Source organism: Enhydra lutris, unplaced genomic scaffold, assembly GCF_002288905.1.
Source record: "Enhydra lutris kenyoni isolate GAN:26980312 unplaced genomic scaffold, ASM228890v2 scaffoldscaffold12, whole genome shotgun sequence".
Taxonomy (NCBI): Eukaryota; Metazoa; Chordata; class Mammalia; order Carnivora; family Mustelidae; genus Enhydra; species Enhydra lutris.
The window spans coordinates 46,522,859-46,545,124 of NW_019154096.1; the positions used below are offsets into that span (position 1 = coordinate 46,522,859).

The 22,266-nt window shown below is 35.2% G+C and overlaps 1 protein-coding gene across 5 annotated transcripts in view; it reads left to right on the top strand.

Annotated features, from left to right (window-relative positions):
* The window catches only part of LOC111144972 (exocyst complex component 6), a 236,414-nt gene that overhangs the window by 130,157 nt on the left and 83,991 nt on the right, over positions 1-22,266 (top strand). For all 5 annotated transcript variants that reach the window (XM_022499608.1, XM_022499612.1, XM_022499609.1 and 2 more), the window contains 3 exons: positions 486-595; positions 8,152-8,263; positions 9,001-9,135. In XM_022499608.1, the coding sequence (XP_022355316.1) occupies positions 486-595; positions 8,152-8,263; positions 9,001-9,135 (357 nt within the window). The remainder of the gene's footprint in view (positions 1-485; positions 596-8,151; positions 8,264-9,000; positions 9,136-22,266) is intronic.

Here is a 22,266-nt window from a genome sequence, read left to right on the forward strand (position 1 = left end):
ACAATGATATTGATATATGCTTTCTCTGCTTCTTAGAAGTTTTATTACATGATTTAAGAGACAAGTCAGTTGCCACTTTATTTTCTTCAGAAATATTTCAGTTTGGGACACCTGGGTCGCTCAGTCAGTTAAGCATTTGCATTTGGCTCAGGTCATGATCTCCAGGTCTTGGGATCAAGCCCCAAATCAGGCTCTCTGCTCAGCAGCGAGTCTGCTTTTCTTTCTCTCTCTCTCCCTCTCCCCTCACCCTTGGCCCTTCTTTCCCACTCGTTTTCTCTCCCTCAAATAAATAAATAAAATCTAAAAATAAACTTCTGGTTTTCTTTAAAATCTTAAGCATAACAGAGAAATATAATAGTAGGCTTTGAGATGCTGTTATTTCCTATTCAAATGTGAAAGCAATTTAATTTTTATATTTTTAGGTGAGTAGAATATCTTTCTCTAAAATTTCAAAAACAGTATTAACTTTGTTTTTCTTTCTACAGCAATCTTTCCCAAAGAAATTTCCCATGTCTCAGTCAGTGCCTCATATTTACATTCAAGTTAAAGAATTTATTTATGCTAGCCTTAAATTTTCAGAGTCACTTCACCGGAGGTAAGTTTACTAATAAGAAATATATCTTTATCATAGCTATTTTTATGAAACAGTAACACTTGATTTTCTGGCCTTGATTCTTTAATGGATTATTATCTCATTGGAAAGGCTTGCACATTTTAGTAACATTGAGGTTAAGTTGCTATAAATTTGATGGTATGTATTTTTTACTTTCTATAATGTAAATCTTGAAACTTACATAAAAATAGAGATAGGAAACTCCTATGTTCTCAGTATCTGTAACAATAACAAACATTTTGCCATATTTTCTTAAATTTTTTTTGCTTAAGTATTTTATCTTATTTTTTTTTAAAGATTTTATTTATTTGAGAGAGAAAGGGAGGGAGAGAGAGAGAGGGCACATACCCAAGGGGCAGAGGGAGAGGGAGAAAATCTCAAGCAGACTCTGTGTTCAGTGTGGAGCCCCACATGGGGCCCATCTCATGACCCTGAGATCATGATGTGAGCCAAAACCAAGAGTCAGAGGTAATCAACTAAGCCATCCAGGCACCCCTTTGCTGAGTATTTTAAAAAACAAATTCCAGGGGCACCTGGCTGGCTCAGTGGGTTAAGCCTCTGCCTTTGGCTCAGGTCATGATCTCAGGGTCCTGGGATCGAGCCCCGCATCGGGCTCTCTGCTCAGCAGCGAGCCTGCTTCCCCCTCTCTCTCTGCCTGCCTCTCTGCCTACTCGTGATCTCTCTCTCTCGTCTAACAAATAAATAAAATCTTAAAAAAAAAAAATTCCAGAAATAATGACATTTTACCCCTGGAAACAGTATGAGTTTCTAAAAGTATAAAGGCATTTCATTATTTAAACATCACACTTAACAAAATTAATACTATTCCATAACATCAATTCTCTAGTCCATATCACTATTTTCTTGATTGCCCCCAAGATGTCTTTTTACCATTGGTATGTTTGTTTGCTAGCAGTTTGCTAGCAGTTTGCTACTGTTACTCTTTTTAGAGCTTTTATTAATTAATTTAATTTTAATTCATATAGTTAATATACAGTGTTATATCAGTTTTAGGTATACAATGTAGTGATTTAGTAGTTCTATACATTACTCAATGCTCATTATAAGTCTGCTCTTTAATCCACTTCACCTGTTTCACCCATCTCTTCCTCTGATAACCATCAGTTTGTTCTCTCTCTTTTTTTCTTTTGCTCATTTGTTTTGTTTCTTAAATCCCACATATGAGTGAAATCATGTGGTATTTGTCTTTCTCTAACTGATTTATTTCACCTAGCATTATACTCTGTAGCTCCATCCATGTTGTTCCAGATGGCAAGATTTCGTTCTTTTTTTATGGCTGAATAATATTCTGTTTGTGTGTGTGTGTGTGTGTGTGTGTGTGTGTGTGTGTGTGTGTGTATCACTTCTTCTTTATCCTTTTATCTGTCAGTGGACACTTGGGCTGCTGTAGTTGGCGTCCAAATAAGAGTTACACCTTGGATTTGTGGTTAAATTTTTTTCCAATATTCTTTCTTTTTTTTCCCTTTTTCTTTAGTTGTTTATTTATTTATTTCAGTTTTTCTGTTGCTCAGGTTACCAGTAACTAGACAATATCCCTACTTTGTGTTATTCACTTGTCAAAAAACTGATATTCTTAATAGTTTTGTTTTTCCTTAATTAGGTTTAAAGTGAGGATTAAAAAAATGAACGGAATTAAAGAATATTGTAGCAAATTGGTATCATACTCAGTAATGGAGAGCAGTACAGTAATTGTTGGTAGCTATAGTGAACTTGATTTTAGATGAGAGAATACCATTTATCTGGTGTGATGAAGTAATACCCTATGTTTATGGAGTTGGGAAATGTGATGTTATTCCTGTTTTGCTGACAAGGAAACTGAGGCTCAGAGAGGCTATGTCATCCAGAATGACCCAGCTAGTTAGTTAGAGAGCTGGGATGAAGGAAGAAGTCTTCTGACTCCCATATCAGTGAAAGTGTCTGGCATTTAAGGAACAACCAGTTAATGTTAGAACGTTAATCTTTATGCCACCTTTGTTCCAGCTACCTAGATGGACCTTGCATTATAGTCACATGACGTATTTCTAATTGTGAATACACTCTGGAGGAGAGAGTGGTGAAGCTGGCTTTCACAGTCTCCCTCTCTGAATTCTATTCTTCTGAATTTGCATCTTGAATAGCAGGAAATACCTTTCAGCATGAAACTCTTGTGAATTTTAAGTCATAAGAAAGGCATGAAGGCAGTACATGTATAACAGTCATTTATTTTTCAAGCTGAAACAGAACAATGACAGTTGTTTTTATTTTATTGTATCTGTGTCTCTTATTGTAACCTACCACTATTTTGGATTTAAAGAGCATATGAGGGGTGCCTGAGTGGCTCAGTGGTTTAAGCCTCTGCCTTCAGCTCAGGTCATGATCTCGGGGTCCTGGGATCAAGCCCCGCATCGGACTCTGTTCGGCGGGGAGCTTGCTTCCCCCTCTCTCTACCTGCCTCTCTGCCTACTTGTGATTTCTCTCTCTGTCAAATAAATAAATAAAATCTTTAAAAAAAAATTAAGAGCATATAAATAAGTGGAGGAAGAAATGTGTCTTCTGCCAGCCTAAAAGAGTTACCTGATTTTAGGTCTTACACTGCTTTTTCCTTGCAAATAGAGATCTTTAAAAGATTTCTTAATTTTTGCTCCTGATAATGTATGAGTCGGAGAAAAAAGGAAAAAAGGAAGATAAATACCTAATGTATGGTATCAGTTGTGCTATGTATTTCTCAAAGTGTAGTCCTCAGACCAGCAGCATTAGCATCACATGGGAAATTGTTAGAAATGCCACCTCAGACCTATTGAATCTGAGGGTGGGGCCCTGGGTTTTACCAAGACCTCTGGGTAATTCTGATGCACTTTGCACTTGAAGAACCACTGCATTAAGCTCTTTAAGCTTCACTATATTCTACCACCTCTTTTACCAAAGTCTCTAAAGATACATTTCAAAGACATTAGCTTTTAACTTCAATCATAAAATTCTTTGTACTGCACAGCACGATATGATCTAGCACTTGAAAACCAATGGATAAATGAGAGTATTAACTGAAAATGAATAACAAATTACTGTGATGGTAGTTTTCAACAGTGGAACTCAAATGGTCTGAGAGCCACCAGTAATTTATGCCTGTCTTGTTTTTCTTTTAACACTCTAAATTTTTTATTTGGACAGAGGCACTATAATACAGTGGTTAAGAATATAAACTTCAAGGTGCCTGGTTGGCTCAATGGGTTGAGGCCTCTACCTTCGGCTCAGGTTGTGATCTCAGGGTCCTGGGATCGAGCCCTGCGTCAGGCTCTCTGCTTTGCCGGGAGCCTGCTTCCTCCTCTCTCTCTCTGCCTCTCTGTCTGCTTGTGATCTTTGTCAAATAAGTAAATAAAATCTTAAAAAAAAAAAAGAATATAAACTTCAGATTTAGACCTTAGTTTGAGTCTTGATGGTGGCACTCACTAGTTCTAGTAGGATGTTGAGCAAGTCACTTAATCTGTTTCAATTGCAGTTTCCTCATCTGTAAAATGAGTGAATTAGTTCATACAGTGGTTGTAAGAATTAAGCGAGGTAGTGCAGGTGTATAAGGCACACGGCATAGTGCCTGGCATATGGTAAGCACATAGTTACTTCAGAGAGGATGGGATATTACATTATTAGACATGAGACTGGAACTTGGAGTGTTTATATATTATTTTGTAAGCATGAGGGAATCGTTGGAGAATTTTTAAGTAAGGAATGACATTATTAGAGTTATATTCTAGAACGTTTACTCTGACCTCAGTGTGGATGATAGATTGGAGTGGGATTAAAAAAAAATCATCATGTTGAACTAGTGAAGGCAGTGGTTCAAGAAGGGAGATGAAGAAAGACTGAAATAGGATCAGTGGTGATAAGGAGGAAGGAACATAAGCAAGAAGTATTTAAGAGCCTGCTATTACCTGGTACTTAGGAATAATTAGAAGGTGAAGTTAAGGGAAGTTAACAATTTGACCTACCTTTGGGTGGACTTGAATTTGTTCATATACTCTCAAATAGATTCCGGTTGTAGTTAGTCATCTTTGAAAACAATGATGCATGCATTCATCTGTTCTAAACATATGCATGTGAAAAGGAGAAACAAGTGTCTTTTTAACAGTCATCCTACAACTTGGCTCAAATGGTGTATTTCAGAATTATTCTTTTTTTTTTTTTTAAAGATTTTATTTATTTGTCAGAAAGAGAGAGAGAAAGCACACAGGCAGGCAAAGGTGGGGAGAGAGGCGGAGAGAGAGGCAGGCTCCCTGCCGAGCAAGGAGCCCGATGGGGGACTTGATTCCAGGACTCCGGGATCATGACCTGAGCCGAAGGCAGCGGCTTAACCCACTGAGCCACTCAGGCGTCCCCAGAATTATTCTTGAAGCTGCAGTCTTTGCTCTATAATATTGGTTCCTCTCATCTTTTACTTTAAATGTAGATTACTTTAACATTTTTTAAATAGGTAGTGTATACAACTTGCATATCCTAATATGTACTTTTTACTACGTAATCTAAATGTTGATTATTGAAAAATAGGACTGATATCTAATTAAGATATTATTAAACTGTAGAAAGTATAGAGTCCTAGCAGTTTGCAATTAACTTTGGTTTTATTTATAGAGGAGAGACATTGGGTATTTAATTGTTATCTGATATTTTTACTGCATTTATAACACCAAAGATAAAAGTCATTAGTCATAACATTATGTCTAATTTTCCCTAAAGCCTCCCTATTGTCTTACTAGAACTAGAATTGGCACCTCAGTTCTGACTTTGTATGTGAACTCCTAGCCTTTCAGGAAGTCAGTGTTGTGGACTAATGCTGGGGCAGAAAAGATTGTCAGGTTTTTTTCCCTCTGTCTTTTACAAGAGTATTTGTCACTTTTGTTAGTTCAGTATCTAATCATTCTAATGAACTCTCTATGATCATAAGTTATTCATTCAACAAGGCTTTTATGTTTACATTTTTTAAAAAATTATGCTTTACTAAATACATTAGCTATTTTCATTTTGTTAATAAGAGAGTGACAGTTCAGATTACAGAGACAGCACAGCATAGTTTATTTAAAAATATGTAAATCTAAATTTATTCTAGATCATCAGGTTTCTGACATACATTTTTATTTTAAAAATTTGTATCTGTGATCTGAAATTGAGCTATTAGAGTTCCTTTGTTCTTTTATTTGTCATTAAAAAGTTATGGAAAAAATCACTTTCTGGGTTTAAAGCTCTTTTATTATGTTTAAACATATTTGGAGTTTGATTTTTAGAACCAGAAGATGCCTCAGAGCTTTTTATTACAAATGTTTGGGTTTCTTTTTATATATGAATAAAAGTAGGGCTGGAGAATGAAATGACTTCATGAAGAGACTTCAAAGTCTCAACTACTTGGTCACAGAGGAAACATCTGGACCTAATATGATCCGTAAGAAATTTTCAGTTTGCATGAGAGATTAAGCTATATAATATTTTAAGAGGTTTATTATAATTAAGATTTAATTATGAAATGTTTTTTAAGATGTAGGAAGAATATAGGTTATATAAGCTCAAAGGACAAGGAGTTAAGGAAAATATTGCTCAGTTGAGATAAAAACCTGATGGGGGAAATACTGGTCATTGTCAGGTAAATCTTGTTAGCACAAATAGGACATAGGTGCTGATAGTTTTCTTTCTCTGCTTTTACTTAAGCAAGAAAAAGGTATGCATTGACTCAGCATCAAGGAAGTTCAGGGAAATTAACAGAAGGCATTATCTATACTGGATAAGTTTTCTTCTGAGAAGTAAGCTATTCAGGGTGTCTGTAAGCATAATTTGAGTGTGTCAGAAAAGAAACCAGAGGAGTAGGCAACAACCTCTTTTTTGACAGGGTGAGTATACTGATTGTTCTAGGACACTGTTGATAGATTAGCAAGAGTTCTCTGTCCCAGAGTTTGTTGTCAAGTAACCCTGAAACCCTACTGGTAAGTCTGGAAAGTCTTGATTTTAGTTGTAAAAAATCAGAAAAATATTCTTTTAGGTATGTTAGAGTTAGGGTTAGCAGATATTGATAAAAATGCCTGCATTAAAATGGAGAACATTGGAGTAGTAGTGAGAAGTACCTGTGTTTTGTCAAATCTTGCTCTATTTGCAATTAAAAAATAAATATAAACTATAAATATTTGTGCTTCATGGATTATTAAGAGTAACGTTTTAATAAAAGAGAAAGGATGCTAAAATTTTAGTCTGTATAGCAGTGATTCTCAGCTGGAGTAATTCCACCCCGAGAGCCCAGGTACATTTGGCAATGTCTTTGGGCTCCCAGTCACAACTTAGGGGGAAGGGAGCTACTTGCAACTAGTGGGTAGAGGCCAGGAATGGTGCTAAACATCCTTCAAAGCATCCTCAAAGCACAGGACAGCCCCACAGCAAAGAATTATCTTGTGTGAAATGTTAACAGTGCTGACACTGAGAAAACTTAGTGTAAGGACAGTATAATCCTTTTGATAATGAAGCTATATATATTAATATATATATGAAGAAGTCATTGTTTACTTAAATCAAAGGTCTAGTGGTTAGGAGAAAATAAAAAGCTTGTTAGTGCTAGCCTAGCAATCTTGAGGATGTTAAGAAATATCATAGAGTTTTCTTTTTTTCTTTGCACCAAATTAAAACTAGTGTAAGGTAATTATGTTTACTTCTTTGAATCTTTTAAAAAAAAATCTCAGGGGCACCTGGGTGGCTCAGTGGGTTAAGCCGCTGCCTTCGGCTCAGGTCATGATCCCAGGTCCTGGGTTCAAGCCCCATGTCGGGCTTTCTGCTCGGCAGGGAGCCTGCTTCCTCCTCTCTCTCTGCCTACTTGTGATTTCTCTCTGTCAAATAAATAAATAAAATCTTTAAAAAAAAAAAAATCTCAGTGGACATGATAGCTTCATTATATTAAAGTTAAATCTAGTAATTAATTATATCTAGAAAGAGCTCACATCAGTTTACATTTAAAAATAATTTTAGCTGTAGTTGTATTTGAAGTGTCTTTAGAAGTATCCCATAGTGGAGTCATAATATTTTTTTTAAAGATTTTTTTTTTTTTTATTTGACAGACAGATCACAAGTAGGCAGAGAGGCAGGCAGAGAGAGAGAGAGGAGGAGGAGGCAGGCTCCCTGCTGAGCAAGGAGCCCGATGCGGGACTCGATCCCAGGACCCTGGGATCATGACCTGAGCCGAGGGCAGAGGCTTTAACCACTGAGCCACCTAGGCACCCCAAGTGGAGTCATAATTTAAGAATAATTTTATTTCCCTTTTTACTAAGTACCCCATGGTTTTATTGTAATGGTTAATGGAATACATTTAAATTATGCCATAAATGAACATTCTGCTTTGTTGAAAATGTTGCTTTTGTGACAGAATTGAATTTGGAGATTTAATAAATATGGATAATTTATTTAAAGATATAAAAGAATGAGGTAGAGCAAATTATTTTAGTTAATTGTGTTAAATCATTCAGGAAGCTAACTATACCTTTGTGGAAAGCAAAATAATAATCAACTTTTATTTTTAGCTCAACAGAAATAGATGATATGCTTAGAAAATCTACAAATCTGCTGCTGACCAGAACTTTGAGTAGCTGTTTACTGAACCTTATTAGAAAACCTCATATAGGTTTGACAGAGGTAGGTAAAAAAAATACTAGTTAAATCTTTCATTATGTGAAAAAAAATGTATAAGTTATTGCTAAATATCATCCTGTAAAACTAGATTTCTATTTTTTTTTATTTTATTATTTTTTTAAAGATTTATTTATTTTAGAGAGAGGGTATAGGCATGTGTGGGGAGGGGCTGAGGAAGAGGAATAGGGAGAGAGAGAATCTTGAGCAGACTCCCTGCTAACCGCAGATCTCCACATGGGGCTTGATCTCACAACTCTGAGATGAAGACCTGAGCCAAAATCAAGAGTCAGACACTTAACCAACTGAGCCACCCAGACGTCCTATCTATTTTGAATTTATTAGTAGAAGTGGATTTGTTTTGAGTGTAAATTCAAGCTATGTGAGGGGAAAGGGTTTACATGGAGAATATTAGAACATATATGTTGATTTGTGATTGCCAGACTTTCTATGAAAAATGAAAATACTCATTTTTTTACTTAGTAAATGTATAAAATTTGGAAAAGTACTTTTAAGAGTTGTTCTAAGTTAATTGGCAGTTAGACTCTTGATTATTTTTTTTTAATTATAGCATTTATAGTATTTGCAGCAGGCTTTTGAAATCAGATAATCCCTTGTATCCTATAAAGCTGTAATTATGCAGAAATGGTATAATTGCTGAAAATAATAATTCATTTTCATAAACCAGATGGTTTTGTGTACATGTAACCTACATTTTAACAGATTTATTTTGTATTTTCTAGCTAGTGCAAATCATCATAAACACAACACACTTGGAACAAGCTTGCAAATACCTTGAGGACTTTATAACTAATATTACAAACATTTCTCAAGAGACTGTTCATACCACAAGACTTTATGGACTTTCTACTTTTAAGGTATGTAAAAATCCGACCAAAAAGTTTTATTTCTATTACTATAAGCAAATTTTTAAAAATATAAGACAATTTTTATCATATACTTAATTCCATTATATTCTGAACCATTGAAAATTAGAGATTAATCATTGTCAACAACAAATAGATAAATGTGAGTTTCCTTCTGGCATTTTAAACATCATCCCTAAAATGGAGAAAAATGTATTGATTTTCCACAGCTATATTACACTTTGTTCATGTTTTGAAGACTTACAGTATTGCTAAATCAGCCTAACTGGATTTCTGTTAATATCTCACAGTTCCATAATTAATTTTATATGTAATGTGTATACATGTGTGTGTTTGGAAATTAAAAATGTAAGATGAATTAGATAAGTGTAAGACTGGCTTTATATTCTTTATTAACTCTGATCTGAAGAAAAATAAATATTACCTTTTTACATGTTACCAAAGTCCTATGTTTTTCTGAATGGAAAGATTTCTGTTTTTATAATACTGTGTGCTATCCCAAAAGATTAATTAATGGTTGTTTTAAGAAGAATGGTAGATTGAATAATTTCATTAATTTGTTTTATAAACTGTTTCATAATTTTATTGATTTGGGGTCATATAGATGAGACCCTGGCATAATCTTATAATATAAATCCCTTTTCATTGACCAGTTTATTAAATTAATATAAACCACTTACTGATCTCTTATCTTTAAAATAGGCTGGCTAGTTTAATTTTTTTTTAAAGATTTTATTTATGCATTTGGTAGAGAGACAAAGCATGAGCAGGGGGAGAGGCAGAAGGAGAAACAGGCTCTCTGGTGAGCAGGGAGCAGAGCAGGGAGCTGGCTGTGGGTCTCAATCCCAGGACCCTGTCATACCTGAGCTGAAGACAGATGCTTAACCAACTGAGCCAACCAGGTGCCCCTAGGCTGGCTAGTTTAACCTCATATTCCTTTCTAAGTTTTTTATTAAAGTGTTACCATGCTTTTACTCTTGATATAATATAAATTACCACCTTGGCTCCTATAATTATAGTATAATCATTTACATTTTAAAAAATTCAGTATACTTGTATTTAGAAATAACTAATGTTAGCAATAACCACACTTCGAAAGTGTGAAGTCCAGAAATGACTCTTGGCTCCTAAAATTATCTGGCTGGTCCCCAGATCTTATGTTTTTCTGATGGTTCCTGAGCTCATATAGTCATCCTGATACATTAAAGCACAAATGCAGATGATATCTGAGTGAGCAAATAGGTGAAATTAGTTATTAAAACTGAGACAGAAACTTCACAAAGCAGACATTGATTTATTCAGGTAGTATAGTACAGTAATCAAGGGCAGTATACTCTGGAGTTAGACTATTGTGTGACTTTGGGCACATTTTTCAACTGTAATGTTTCACAGGTTTTTTTTTTCTATAAAATTTGTGTAGTAATGTATTATCTATGTCATACAATTATTATGGAGTTTAAAGAGGATACTTAGCGTAGTGTCATTTGTTGTACATCATCTATGCTCTGAGTGCTCTATTAGGTGCTGAAAATATAAAAATGTATCCCTGTCTCGAGAAGCTCATAGGAGAAAAAAACTATAAAAAAGACACTTGACAATATGGTGTGTTAAGTACTATAACATGGGAGGAAAGTCCACAAGTTTTTGCATATTTTTCTAATCCAATGACAAATTATTTTCTTTTATATTGGACTTTACACAATCTTTCTTCTTTTTCATTATTGTTCTCTACCCTTATGTCCATATGTTACTCATATACTGTCAAGAAGAGATTTGCTAAGGACTGGAGTTGTAAGCATATTTAACTGTTAACATTAAATTTAACAAGCTTACTCTGTACTCTCATTAAAACATGAATTGCCTTAAAAAAAAAAAAACATGAATTGCCTTGACATCTGGTATATCTAGGGATCTTCAAGCAAATTTCCTTTTCATTTATAAGTCAAAGAACCAAAACACTGGAACATGATGCTTTTAGATTAAGGGATCTTAGAACTATACTTCCCCAAATCTGCCTGTTGGGAGGGAATGTTTAGATACGTTGGTTCTGGTTCATCATTCCAGTGGTCCCTTAAGTTATAGATAATTTAGTTGAAACTGTAATTGCTATAGAATACTCATTGGGATTTCTTGGAAATCAGAAAATCAAGTGCAGCCTGTACAAATAGTAGAGCATCCTTGTTTTTTGTTTTGTTTTCACACACAACTCAGCAAACCTTTCTATTTTATGAAATGAGAACAAGAGCTGTGCTCATTTCTACCTTTTGTCTGTTTCAAGGGGAGTTTGTCTTAAACTATAATATAAGGAAGCAATTCAATAGTGAGAGTTATTAAATCAGTATGAAAGTGAATTATTGAGTGAGATTGGGGGGAATTTCCATTCCTAGGGAACAGTCAGTCTGTTACCTCTTTCAAGGAGCTGATTAAAGTACAGTCTTGATTACAGACTTTAGCATACATTGCTTAGTTCACCTCTTAGCCTAATTCTTTTCAGTCCAGTGACCCTAGCAAACATATTCCTATTTAGTTGCCCAGTGATTATGGAAATAAGCATTTAAAGGTTCTTTTACCCACACCCCATTTGTTTCCCCTCCAAAAAACACAGATGCATACACAAAGTCCTTGATTTTTACCTTTGCTTATTTTATGAAATATTATATAAACTCTCTTGTTAGCATGCCTTTATTTTGCTAAATCTGTGAGTGATACAAAAGAGGTTAAGTAACTAGTTCTAGCCTCAAGCAGTACCTCAGCTTTTTGAAATTAACCTGAACCCACACTGAGAGCTACTTTAAGACTTCTGACTGAAAAGATTTGCATCAGAATGGAGGGGAAAAGATGGGAATACCATTACCTTTCTAATCTATATAGTAGAGAAATGGCCCAGTTTTTCTTTGCATCAGAGCTCTTTAACTTTGCTCCAGGGAGTTTTTCCAACCTGCCACTCTAAAAAGCCCTGGCCGTGATTCCAACTGTAAGTGCCTACATGGAATATGCTTCTGATTCTTTTTCTAATTTGCTGTTTTAAAATTGGTTGATGACTGTGTAGCGAAGTTTTTTTTTAGAATTATGGTTAAAGTGACAGTGGTAAGTTGTCTTTGATCATGAGCTTGAAATTCTCATCCTATAGAGCAAGGACATAGTACATGGACTGTTACAAAATCTTTTAAAATTAAGTGTAACATATATATATGCACAATTTAGATATGCAAAAGTTATATATAGCTCAATTAATTATTAAAGGTAAATACAGACTTCTAGTTTCCATTCTAGTATGCAAAGAGCTTGGAAGTTGTCACTGTGTCCTGACAAGTAAAAAAACTGAGAAAACTGAAAAATAAATTTCTTTGATCTGTCAGAGAAGTGAGATCATAGGGCAAACTGCTGGTCCCCAAATTGGAGAGAGACAGACTGAAAAATACAGAGAACCACAATTTAATGGAGCCATAAATTTCCACAGGAATTAGTATTGGAAAACCTGGACTGTATTAATGAATTGCTGGAGGCTCAGTGTGGACAAGTTAGGGAGTTAAAACTCAAGGGGGACCCCATCTGGGTGGGGCTCACACTTTTGTGAGTTGTCCCTCCTGGAGCTCTACCAGCTTCTTCCAGTGAAGACTGAAGAATAATCTTCTTGTGCTTCCAGCAATGGGGAAGGAAAAAGAACCATTTTGAAATACACCAGAGCATTCTGTTCTTCAAGTATTCTATTCTACTTAACAAGACCTAACCTCAAAAGAAATTATGTACCAGTGCCTGAACTATTGGGTTTTCTTTTATCAGAGCCTAATCAGATTGGGGGAAGGGAAATATCCAACTCCAGCTGCTATAGCCATCTTGTTCCACCAAAGGGGTAGAAATGAGAAGCACTTGTGAAGTTTTATATCCAAGGAGCAAAGCTTACTTAAAGACTGCGACCCAGTCGACTATACTTAAATAATAAAAATTAAGACAATAACAACAACAAAAAATCCTGTGACCTTAATCATGACTATAGAGCACTTCCTCTCCCCTAAACCTTACCACCACATTACTAAAGTCTTACTTATTGCAGTTCCTTTCACCTAGTACATCATGTCTGTCTGTCAAGAAAAAAATTCATGGAAGACTAAAAGACAAAAAGCACAGTTTGAAGAGTAGAGTAAGTATTGGAACCAGATTCAGATATGTCAGGGATATTAGAATTATCAGATGGGGAATTTTTTAAAAATTATGATTAATATGCTAAGGACATAATGGATAATGTAGACAATATGAAAGAACAGATGGGTAATGTAAGCAGAGAGATGGAAAGTCTAAGAAAGAGTCAAAAAGAAAGACTAGAAATCAAAAGCAATATAACAGAAATGAAGAATGCCTTTGATGCACTCATTAATAGAGTAGACACAGCTGAGGAAAGAATCTCTGAGCTTGGGGATATGTCAATAGAAACTTCCAAAACAGAGAGACAAAGAGAAAAAAAATACTAAAAAAAAAAAAAAAAAAATTAAACAGAATATCCAAGAATTGTGGGACAACTACAAAAGGTAAACATATATAGAATGGGAATATGTTTAGGAGAAAAAAGAGAGAAAGGGACAGAAGCAAAATCTGATGCAGTATTTTTTTTTAAAGATTTTATTTATTTATTTATTTGACAGAGATCACAAGTAGGCAGAGAGACAGAGAGAGAGGAAGGGAAGCAGGCTCCCTACTGAGCAGACAGCCCGACATAGGGCTGGATCCCAGGACCCAGGGACCATGACCCAAGCCGAAAGCAGAGGCTTTTACCCACTGAGCCACCCAGCCGCCCCTCTGATGCAGTTTTGATTGAGAATTTCCCCCAAATTAATGTCAGACACTAAACCATGGATCCAGAAAGCTTAGAGAATACCAAGCAGGATAAATACCAAAATAGTTACACCTAGGCATATCATATTCAAACTGCACAAAATTAAAGATAACCCTGAAAGAAACCAGAAGGAAAAACACCTTACCCAGAGTTAACAAAAATAAGAATTATATCTGACTTCTTTTTGTAAAATATGCAAGCAAGAAGAGAATGGAGTGAAATATCAAAAGTGTTGAGAGAAAAACACCCACCAACCTAGAATTTCATATCCTGTGAAATTATCCTTCAAAACTGAAGGAGAAAGACTTTCTCAGACAAACAAAAATTAAGGGCATTAGTAGCCAGTAGACCTGCCTTGCAAGAAGTGTTAAAATAACTTCTTCAGAGACAAAATGATCTAGGTCAGGAACTCAGGTCCACATAAAGAAAGGAAAAGCACCAGAGAAAGTGTAAATGAAGGTAAAATGAAAACTTTTATTATTTTTTTATTCTTAATTGCTGTCATTGCTAACCATTTGTTCAAAATGATAATAATGTATTCAATTGTGTATGCTTTATGTGTATGTATACACTTATACGTTGTTATGTATAAGAGAAATGAATGGCAGCAGTAATACAAGGGGGGAGGAATATACTCTCACTACCCATGAAATGGTATAGTGTTATTTGAAAGTGGACTTGACATAATTATAAAGGTATATTGGAAACTCTAGGGCAATGACTAAAAAATTTTTCAAAAAAGCATGACTGATATGCTAAGAAAGGGAATGCAAGAGAATCATGCAAATATTCAGTATCACAAAAGGCAGAAAAAGAGTGAAACACAAAAGTAGGAACAAAGAACAAATGCATCAAATAGAAAACAGTAACAAATATGGCAAATACTAATCCAACTATATCAGTAATCACTTTAAATATCAGTAGCCTAGCAATACTAACTGAAAGAGATTATCAGTATGGATCAACAAGATCCAACTATAGGTTGTTTACAAAACCCACTTTATATATAAAGACACATGTAGATTAAAACTAAATAGATAAAGATAGGCCATGTTCACACTAATCAAAAAAGTGAGTGGTTATATTAATACATAGCAGACTTCAGAGTAAAGAAAGTTACAGGAATAAAGAGAGGCATTATATAATGATAAAGTGGTCACTTTTCCAAGAAGGCATAAGAATCCATGGTGTACATGTGCCTGGCAACAGGATCAAAATATGTGAAGCAAAAACTGTTACAACATTGAGAAATGAATGTGTCCATTGTTATAGTTGGAGACTTTAGCACTCCTCTGTCAGAAATGGACAGATCCAGCAAACAGAAAATCATTAAGGACATAGTTGAACTATGGATTACCTGGATATAATTGACATCTATAGACTACCCCATTTAACAACAGCAGAATATATATTCTTCTCAAGCTCAAATGTAACAGTCACCAAGACAGCCTTACTCTAAACACATCTTAAAAAATTTAAAAGAATAAAAATCTGATATAGTATCTGCTCTCAGACCACAGTGGGAATTAAATAAGAAACCAATAACAGAAGCTAAGCTGGAAAATCCCTAAATACTTGGAGGTTAAATAGCACACTTTTAAATAACATGTGGGTCAAGAAAGAGAGGGAGAGTAAAGGATTATTTACAATTCTATGCCCATAGATTTGATGACCTAGATGAAATGGACCAGTTTCTTGACAGACAAAATCTGCTAAAGCACAGTAACAGTTTCACAAGAAGAAATAAATAATCTGAATAAGTCTGTATTTATTAAAGAAATTCAATCAATGATTAATAAATAGCCTTCCAAAACAGAAAGAGCACCAGGCCCAGATGGGTTTAGTGATGAAATCTACCAAACATTTAAGGAAAATAATTATACTAGTTCTCTACAATCTCTTTCACATAGAAGCAGAGGGAATACTTCCAAATTCATTCTATGAGGCCAGCATTACCCTAATACCAAAACTAAACAACATTACAAGAAAAGAAAACTACAGACTAATATCTCTCATGAACATAGATGGAAAAGTCAACAAAATATTATCAAATTGAATCCAACTTAGAAAAGGAATTCTATATCATGACCAAGTGGGATTTATCCCATGTATGCAAGGCTAGTTCAGCATTTAAAAATCAGTTAATATATGAGTAAGTCACAGGAATAAAAGGTACAGCATAGGGAATATGGCCAGTGGTATTATAATTGCAATGCTTGGTGATGGGTGATAGCCACACATGTGGTGAACATAGCATAATGCATACACTTGTCGAATCATTATGTTATATGCCTGAAACTAATGTAATATTGTGTGTCAACTATACTTCAATTAAAAAATTGTTTAAAACCAGTTACTGTGGGGCGCCTGGGTGTCTTGGTTGGATAAACATCTGCCTTCGGCTCAGGTCATAATCCTCAGGGTCCTGGGACCGAGCCCCACATTGGGATCTCTGCTCAGTGGAGAGCCTGCTTGTCCCTCTTCTTCCTCTACCCCTCCCCCTGCTTGTGCTTTTGCTTTCTCTCTTGCTCTCTCTCTATCTCGAATAAATAAATAAAATCTTCAAAAGTAATAAATAAAACCAGTTAATATATTCCATCACATCAACAAACTAAAGAAAATAACATGATTATATTAATTTATGCAAAAAAAGCATTTGACAAAATTCAACACCCATTCATGAGAAAAACTCCTCAGTAAACTAGGAATAGAGAGGAACTTCCTTTACTTGATTAAGAATATATACAAAACTCCTACCTCTACATACTTAATGGTGAGAAATTAGAAGCTTTCCCACTAAGGAACAAGTCAAAAATGTTCCCTCTCACCATTCCTTTTCAGCATCATAGTGGAAGTCCTACTTAGTTCAGTAAGACAAGAAAAGGAAATAAAAGATGTACTGATTAGGAAGGAAGAAATAAAGTTATCTTTGTTTGCAGATGACATGATTGTCTATGTAGAAAATCCAAAAGAATAAAACAAAAACTCTTCTGGAATTTAATTACCAACTGTAGCAAGGTTTCTTTTCTTTTCTTTTTCCTTTTTTTTTTTTTAAGATTTGTATTTTTTTGAGAGCGAGCACAAGCAGGGTGGAGGGGTACAGGGAGAAGGAGAAGCAGGCTCCACTGATCAAGGAGGCCGATGCAGGGCTTGATCCCAGGACCCAGGACCTGAGCTAAATGCAGATGCTTAAAAACTGAGCCACCCAAGTGCCCCTATGGTAAGGTTTCAAGATACAAGGTTAATGTACAAAAGTTAATAGGTTTCCTATTGTTAACAGACTCAATAGTGACATGATGTCAGTTCTTCCCAACTTGAGCTTTATTTATTTGTTTGTTTAGTTAGTAAGTAAATAAACTCTACTCCTCATGTAGGGCTAGAACTCATGACCCTGAGGTTAGGAGTCAGGTGTTCTACCAACTGAGCCAGCCAGGTGCCCCCAACTTGAGCTTTAGATTCAAGGCATTCCTCATCAAAGTCTCAGCAGTTATTTTATGGATATTGAGAAACTGATTCTAAAGTTTTGTGGAGAGGAAAAACCCCAGAATAGGCAACATGATAGTAAAAGAGAAGAACAAAGTTGGAGAACTAACACTACTTGACTTTAAGATTTATTATAAAGACAGTGTGTTACTGGCCAAAAAACAGGCATATAGATCAGTGGAACAGAATAGAGAGCCCAGAAGTAGATGCACATAAATGTATTCAGCTGTTATTTGACAAAAGGGCAAGGACAATATGTTAGAGCAGAGTCTTTTCCACAAATGGTGTTAGAACAACCTGCAAAGAAATGAATCTGGATACAGACCTTATACCATTCACAAAAATTAACTCAAAAATGGATCATAGACTTAATGTGAAATTACAAAACTCCTAGAAGTTAATATTGGAGAAAATCTGGATGACCTTGGGTGGCAATGACTTTTTAGATGCCCCACCCATGAAAGTATTGATTAACTGGATTTTATTAAAATTTAAAACTTTTTTTCTGCGAAAGCCATTGTTAATAGAATGTAGGAGGACAGGTCACTGATTGGAGGAAAATATTCTCAAAAGACCTCACCAGATTAAAGACTATTACTCAAAATATGTATACGAAGAACTCTTAAAATCCAACAGTAAGAAAATGAACAACACAATTAAAAAATGGGGAAAAGACCTGAGTAGACACCTCATGAAAGAAAATATACAAATGGCAAGTATGCATATGAAAAGATGTTTTATATCATATATTATTAGGGAATTGCAAATTAAATCAAGGAGAATGGCTAACATCCAAAACATTACCACCACCAGATACTAGCAAAGATGTGGAGCGACAGGAACTCTCATTCATTGCTAGTGGGAATGCGAAATGGTATAGCTACTTTAGAAGACAATTTGGCAATTCTTTATAAAACTAAACATGTCCTTACCATACAATCCAACAGTTACGCTCCTTGTTAGTTTACCAAGATGAGTCAAAAACTTAGGTCTACACAAACACCTGCACATGAATGTTTGTAGCAGCTTTCTTCCTAATTGCCGAAACTTAGAGGCAACCAAGATGTCCTTCAAATGAATGGATAAACTTTGATATCTAGACAATGGAATGGTATTCAGCTCTAAAAAGCAGTGAGCTATCAAGCTGTGAAAAGACATGGAGGAACTTTAAATGCTGTATTACTAAGTGGAAAAAAAAAAAAAAAGGCAGCCTGAAAAGGCTGTGTATTATATGATTCAAAGGCAAAACCATGGAGACAGTGAAAGAATCAGTGGTTACCGTAGTTTGGTGGTAGGGAGGATGAATAGGTGGCACACAGAGGATTTTTAGGGCAATGAAACTACTGCGGATGACACTGTGATGGTGGATACATGTCATTATACGTTTGTCCAAGCCCATGGGCTGTACAGTACCAAAACTGAATCATAATGTGAACTATGGACTTTGGGTGATAATAATGTGTCTGTGTAAATTCATTGATTATAACAAATGTACCATTCTGGTGGGCCATTTAGATAGGGGAGGAGACTACAGATGTGGGGACAGAGGGTACGGGATATCTCTGTACCTTTCCCACAAATTGTGCTGTGAATCTGAAACTGCTCCAAAAAAAGTTCTATTTAAATTGAAAAAAAGTGAACTCATTCATGTAATTACAAGGTGAAGAAATACAGCATTAATACCAATGTAGAAACCTCTGTCATTCCTATTCCTAGCCGCTGTCTCTTCTTCCTTTCAGTACTGACTTTTAACAGCACTGATTAATGTTTTCTGTTTTTGAGCTCTATTTAAATGGAATCATGCAGAATGCATCTTGTTGTGTGTCTAATTTCTTTCACACAACATGATTTGGGATATTTCATTTGTGTTATTGCATCTAGCTATAATTTGTTTATTTTTTATTTTTTTTTAAGATTTTATTTATTTATTTGACAGACAGAGATCACAAGCAGGCAGAGAGGCAGGTAGAGAGAGAGGAGGAAGCAGGCTCCCTGCTGAGCAGAGAGCCCGATGCTGAGTTCGATCCCAGGACCCTGGGATCATGATCTGAGCCGAAGGCAGCGGCTTAACCCACTGAGCCACCCAGGCGCCCCTAATTTGTTTATTTTTAAGAAGTGTATCATTACATTATAGAATTTACTACAATTTATTTATTGTGTGAACTATAATGTCAATTTTGACTCTTTAGAGACTTTTTTCCTTCCTTCCTGTTTATTAACTGCATATGTGACCTCTGAATAACTGAAGTATTACTGTATGAGTAAAATAAAATTTGTAGTAATTTTTATTAGTAAAGATATAAATTCATAAACTGGCATAATCATACATTTTAAACTAGTCAGGTATAAAGTATTAGGAAGTCTTAGAATTTATTTAAATATGATTATTACATTATTTTACACATGTAAAATTGATATATTACTGCTTCAGTAGAACACTTGCAGTATTCTTGACTGATCAGGTGCATTTCAAATTCTGATTATATGCTCTGTGTATAGTCTTTTGTGTTATCGGTGGATTGTTACAATTTCTTGTTTTATTTGTGCAACTTGATTGTCATTTTGTAAAGGTAGTGCATGTAGCATTTCTTTCTCTTATCACCCATTACCACCAGCTTCTCCTCTTATCTGCCCTCATTAGAGAGGGCTATATAAATCAGCTTATAGCTGATTTAATACATTTGAATGACATAAAATCCTAAAAGGTAAATCAGAAAAAAACAAAAGCTTAAATATTTATTGAATAGGATGAAGAATTCAGTCAGTTATACAGAAGAGTAAATAGTGGGGATGCTACTTTGCCAAAAGCATAAAAGCTAACGAAAACAAAAGTGTTTTGCAGTTCTATAAGCAAAGGAGGAAGATCAACAAAATTCATAGACCACCTTAACTCCATTGATACATGACAGTGCTCTGGTTTGTTTTTCTGTAATTTATAATCAGTTAATCACTTAATTATAGCAAGTGCTTCCTATATAAAAGTGGTGGGAAGCAGAAATAGAATGGGGAAGGAAATGGTTGAGGAGTACTTTAAAAAGCTATTTATATCAGATGATTTGGAAACCTGATGACAGACAACCTGGATTACCTAAAAAGTGGCAGATGCTCCTACAAAGCCCCAAGCCATTCTTTAACGCCTTTGAGGTACTAAAGCCCCTGAAAACCAGAAAGGTAAAATGTAGCATCCACCTTTTGAAAAAGAAAAGGAGGTAATTTAGGTAAATTGAGCATTAGAAAATTATCCAATTTATAATGACCTATAACAATGCTAGATAATCTAGAAGCTAGATTTAAAAATTATTCTAGACTCTGATACTAGCTGAAAACCTGTAAGGCAGACTTTGGAGATACTGAGGGTTTGGTTCCAGACAACTGCCATAAAGCAAATACCAGTAAAATGAGTCAGATGAATTGTTTGGTTTCTGTGCAGACAAGACTATACTAGAATTTAAGTGTGCAGTAGCATTGTCTATAAAAGTGTACAAACCTTAATTAAAAGATATTTTATTGCTAAAAAATGCTAACCATCATCTAAGCTTTTAGCAAGGTGTAGTATTTGCTGGCAGAGGGTCTTGCCTCAGTGTTCATGGCTGCTGATAGATCAGGTGGTGGTTGCTGAAGGTTGGGATGTCTGGCAATTTCTTAAAATAAGAAAACAAGTTTGCTGCATTGAATGTTCTTTTTGTGAATGATTTCTCTATAGCATGCAATGATATTTTAGCATTTCACCCACAGTGGAGCTTTTTTTAAAAAATGGAGTCAGTCCTCTCAAACCCTGCCTCTGCTTTATCAACTAAGTTTATATATTTCAGGTACCAAATATGAAGATAGAATAACTTCCCCTGATTATCACACTGACATATAAAATATTTAAATAAAAAAATAATTTCTTAAATAGGCTTTTCTTTCTGCCTCTGATTTTTTTGCAGCTGTAGCACCATTTTTCTTGCCTCCTTTCCTGGAAAATCTGTAGTTATCTTGGATGTATTTCTTTTCTACTGCCCCAATCACACTCTTTCCCCATTATAACTAAATCCTAGGGTTCTGCGTTTAGTCATGTCTACTTTTTCCTCCTTGGTCTACAGTGGCTTTAGTGAAAGTGGCTAATGAGTTAGATGGTATATGCTACTAGTATTTCTAGATCAAGGTCATAGATTATTAGAGCATCCTTTCTTGAAGTAGTGCAGGAAGAAATTAGCTAGAGAGGATAGCAGATAACTATGTCGTTTTGACAGTCCCAACTTCATCTCTGGCTTAAATTTTTAAGGCTCAGAAAGATGTCAAGAAATGTTTCCCTTGCTCCAAATGAGTATTATGAAATGTTAACCTTTTTTTTTTTTTTAGAATGTTGAATAAAATGTTTTAAATAAGATGCTTGTAATTAATTGGGGTTTTTAACAGGAAATTGAGAAGAACTGACAGAAAAACCAACTCAAACTGCCTTAAAAAATAAAGGGAAATTAGTTAGCTAAATGTAACTGGAGGTCCAAGAATAGGGAAGATTTCATGTGAGGCTAAAGCCCACTGCTCAGCAGATGTCACGAAGGACCCAGTTTCTCTATTCCTCCAGCTCTGCTTTATGCAGCATTGGCCTCATTGTCAGGCTATACATGGTGCCCCAGCAGCTGTAGTCTCTCTCTTTCTGGTAACAAAATGGCTGTCTAGATACAGTTCCAAACCTTATAGCCTCATGCCCATTGTCTTTATTATTTTTTTTAAAGATTTTATTTATTTATTTGACAGAGAGATAGAGAGCACAAGTAGGCAGAACATCAGGCAGAGGGAGAGGGAGAAGCAGGCTTTCCACT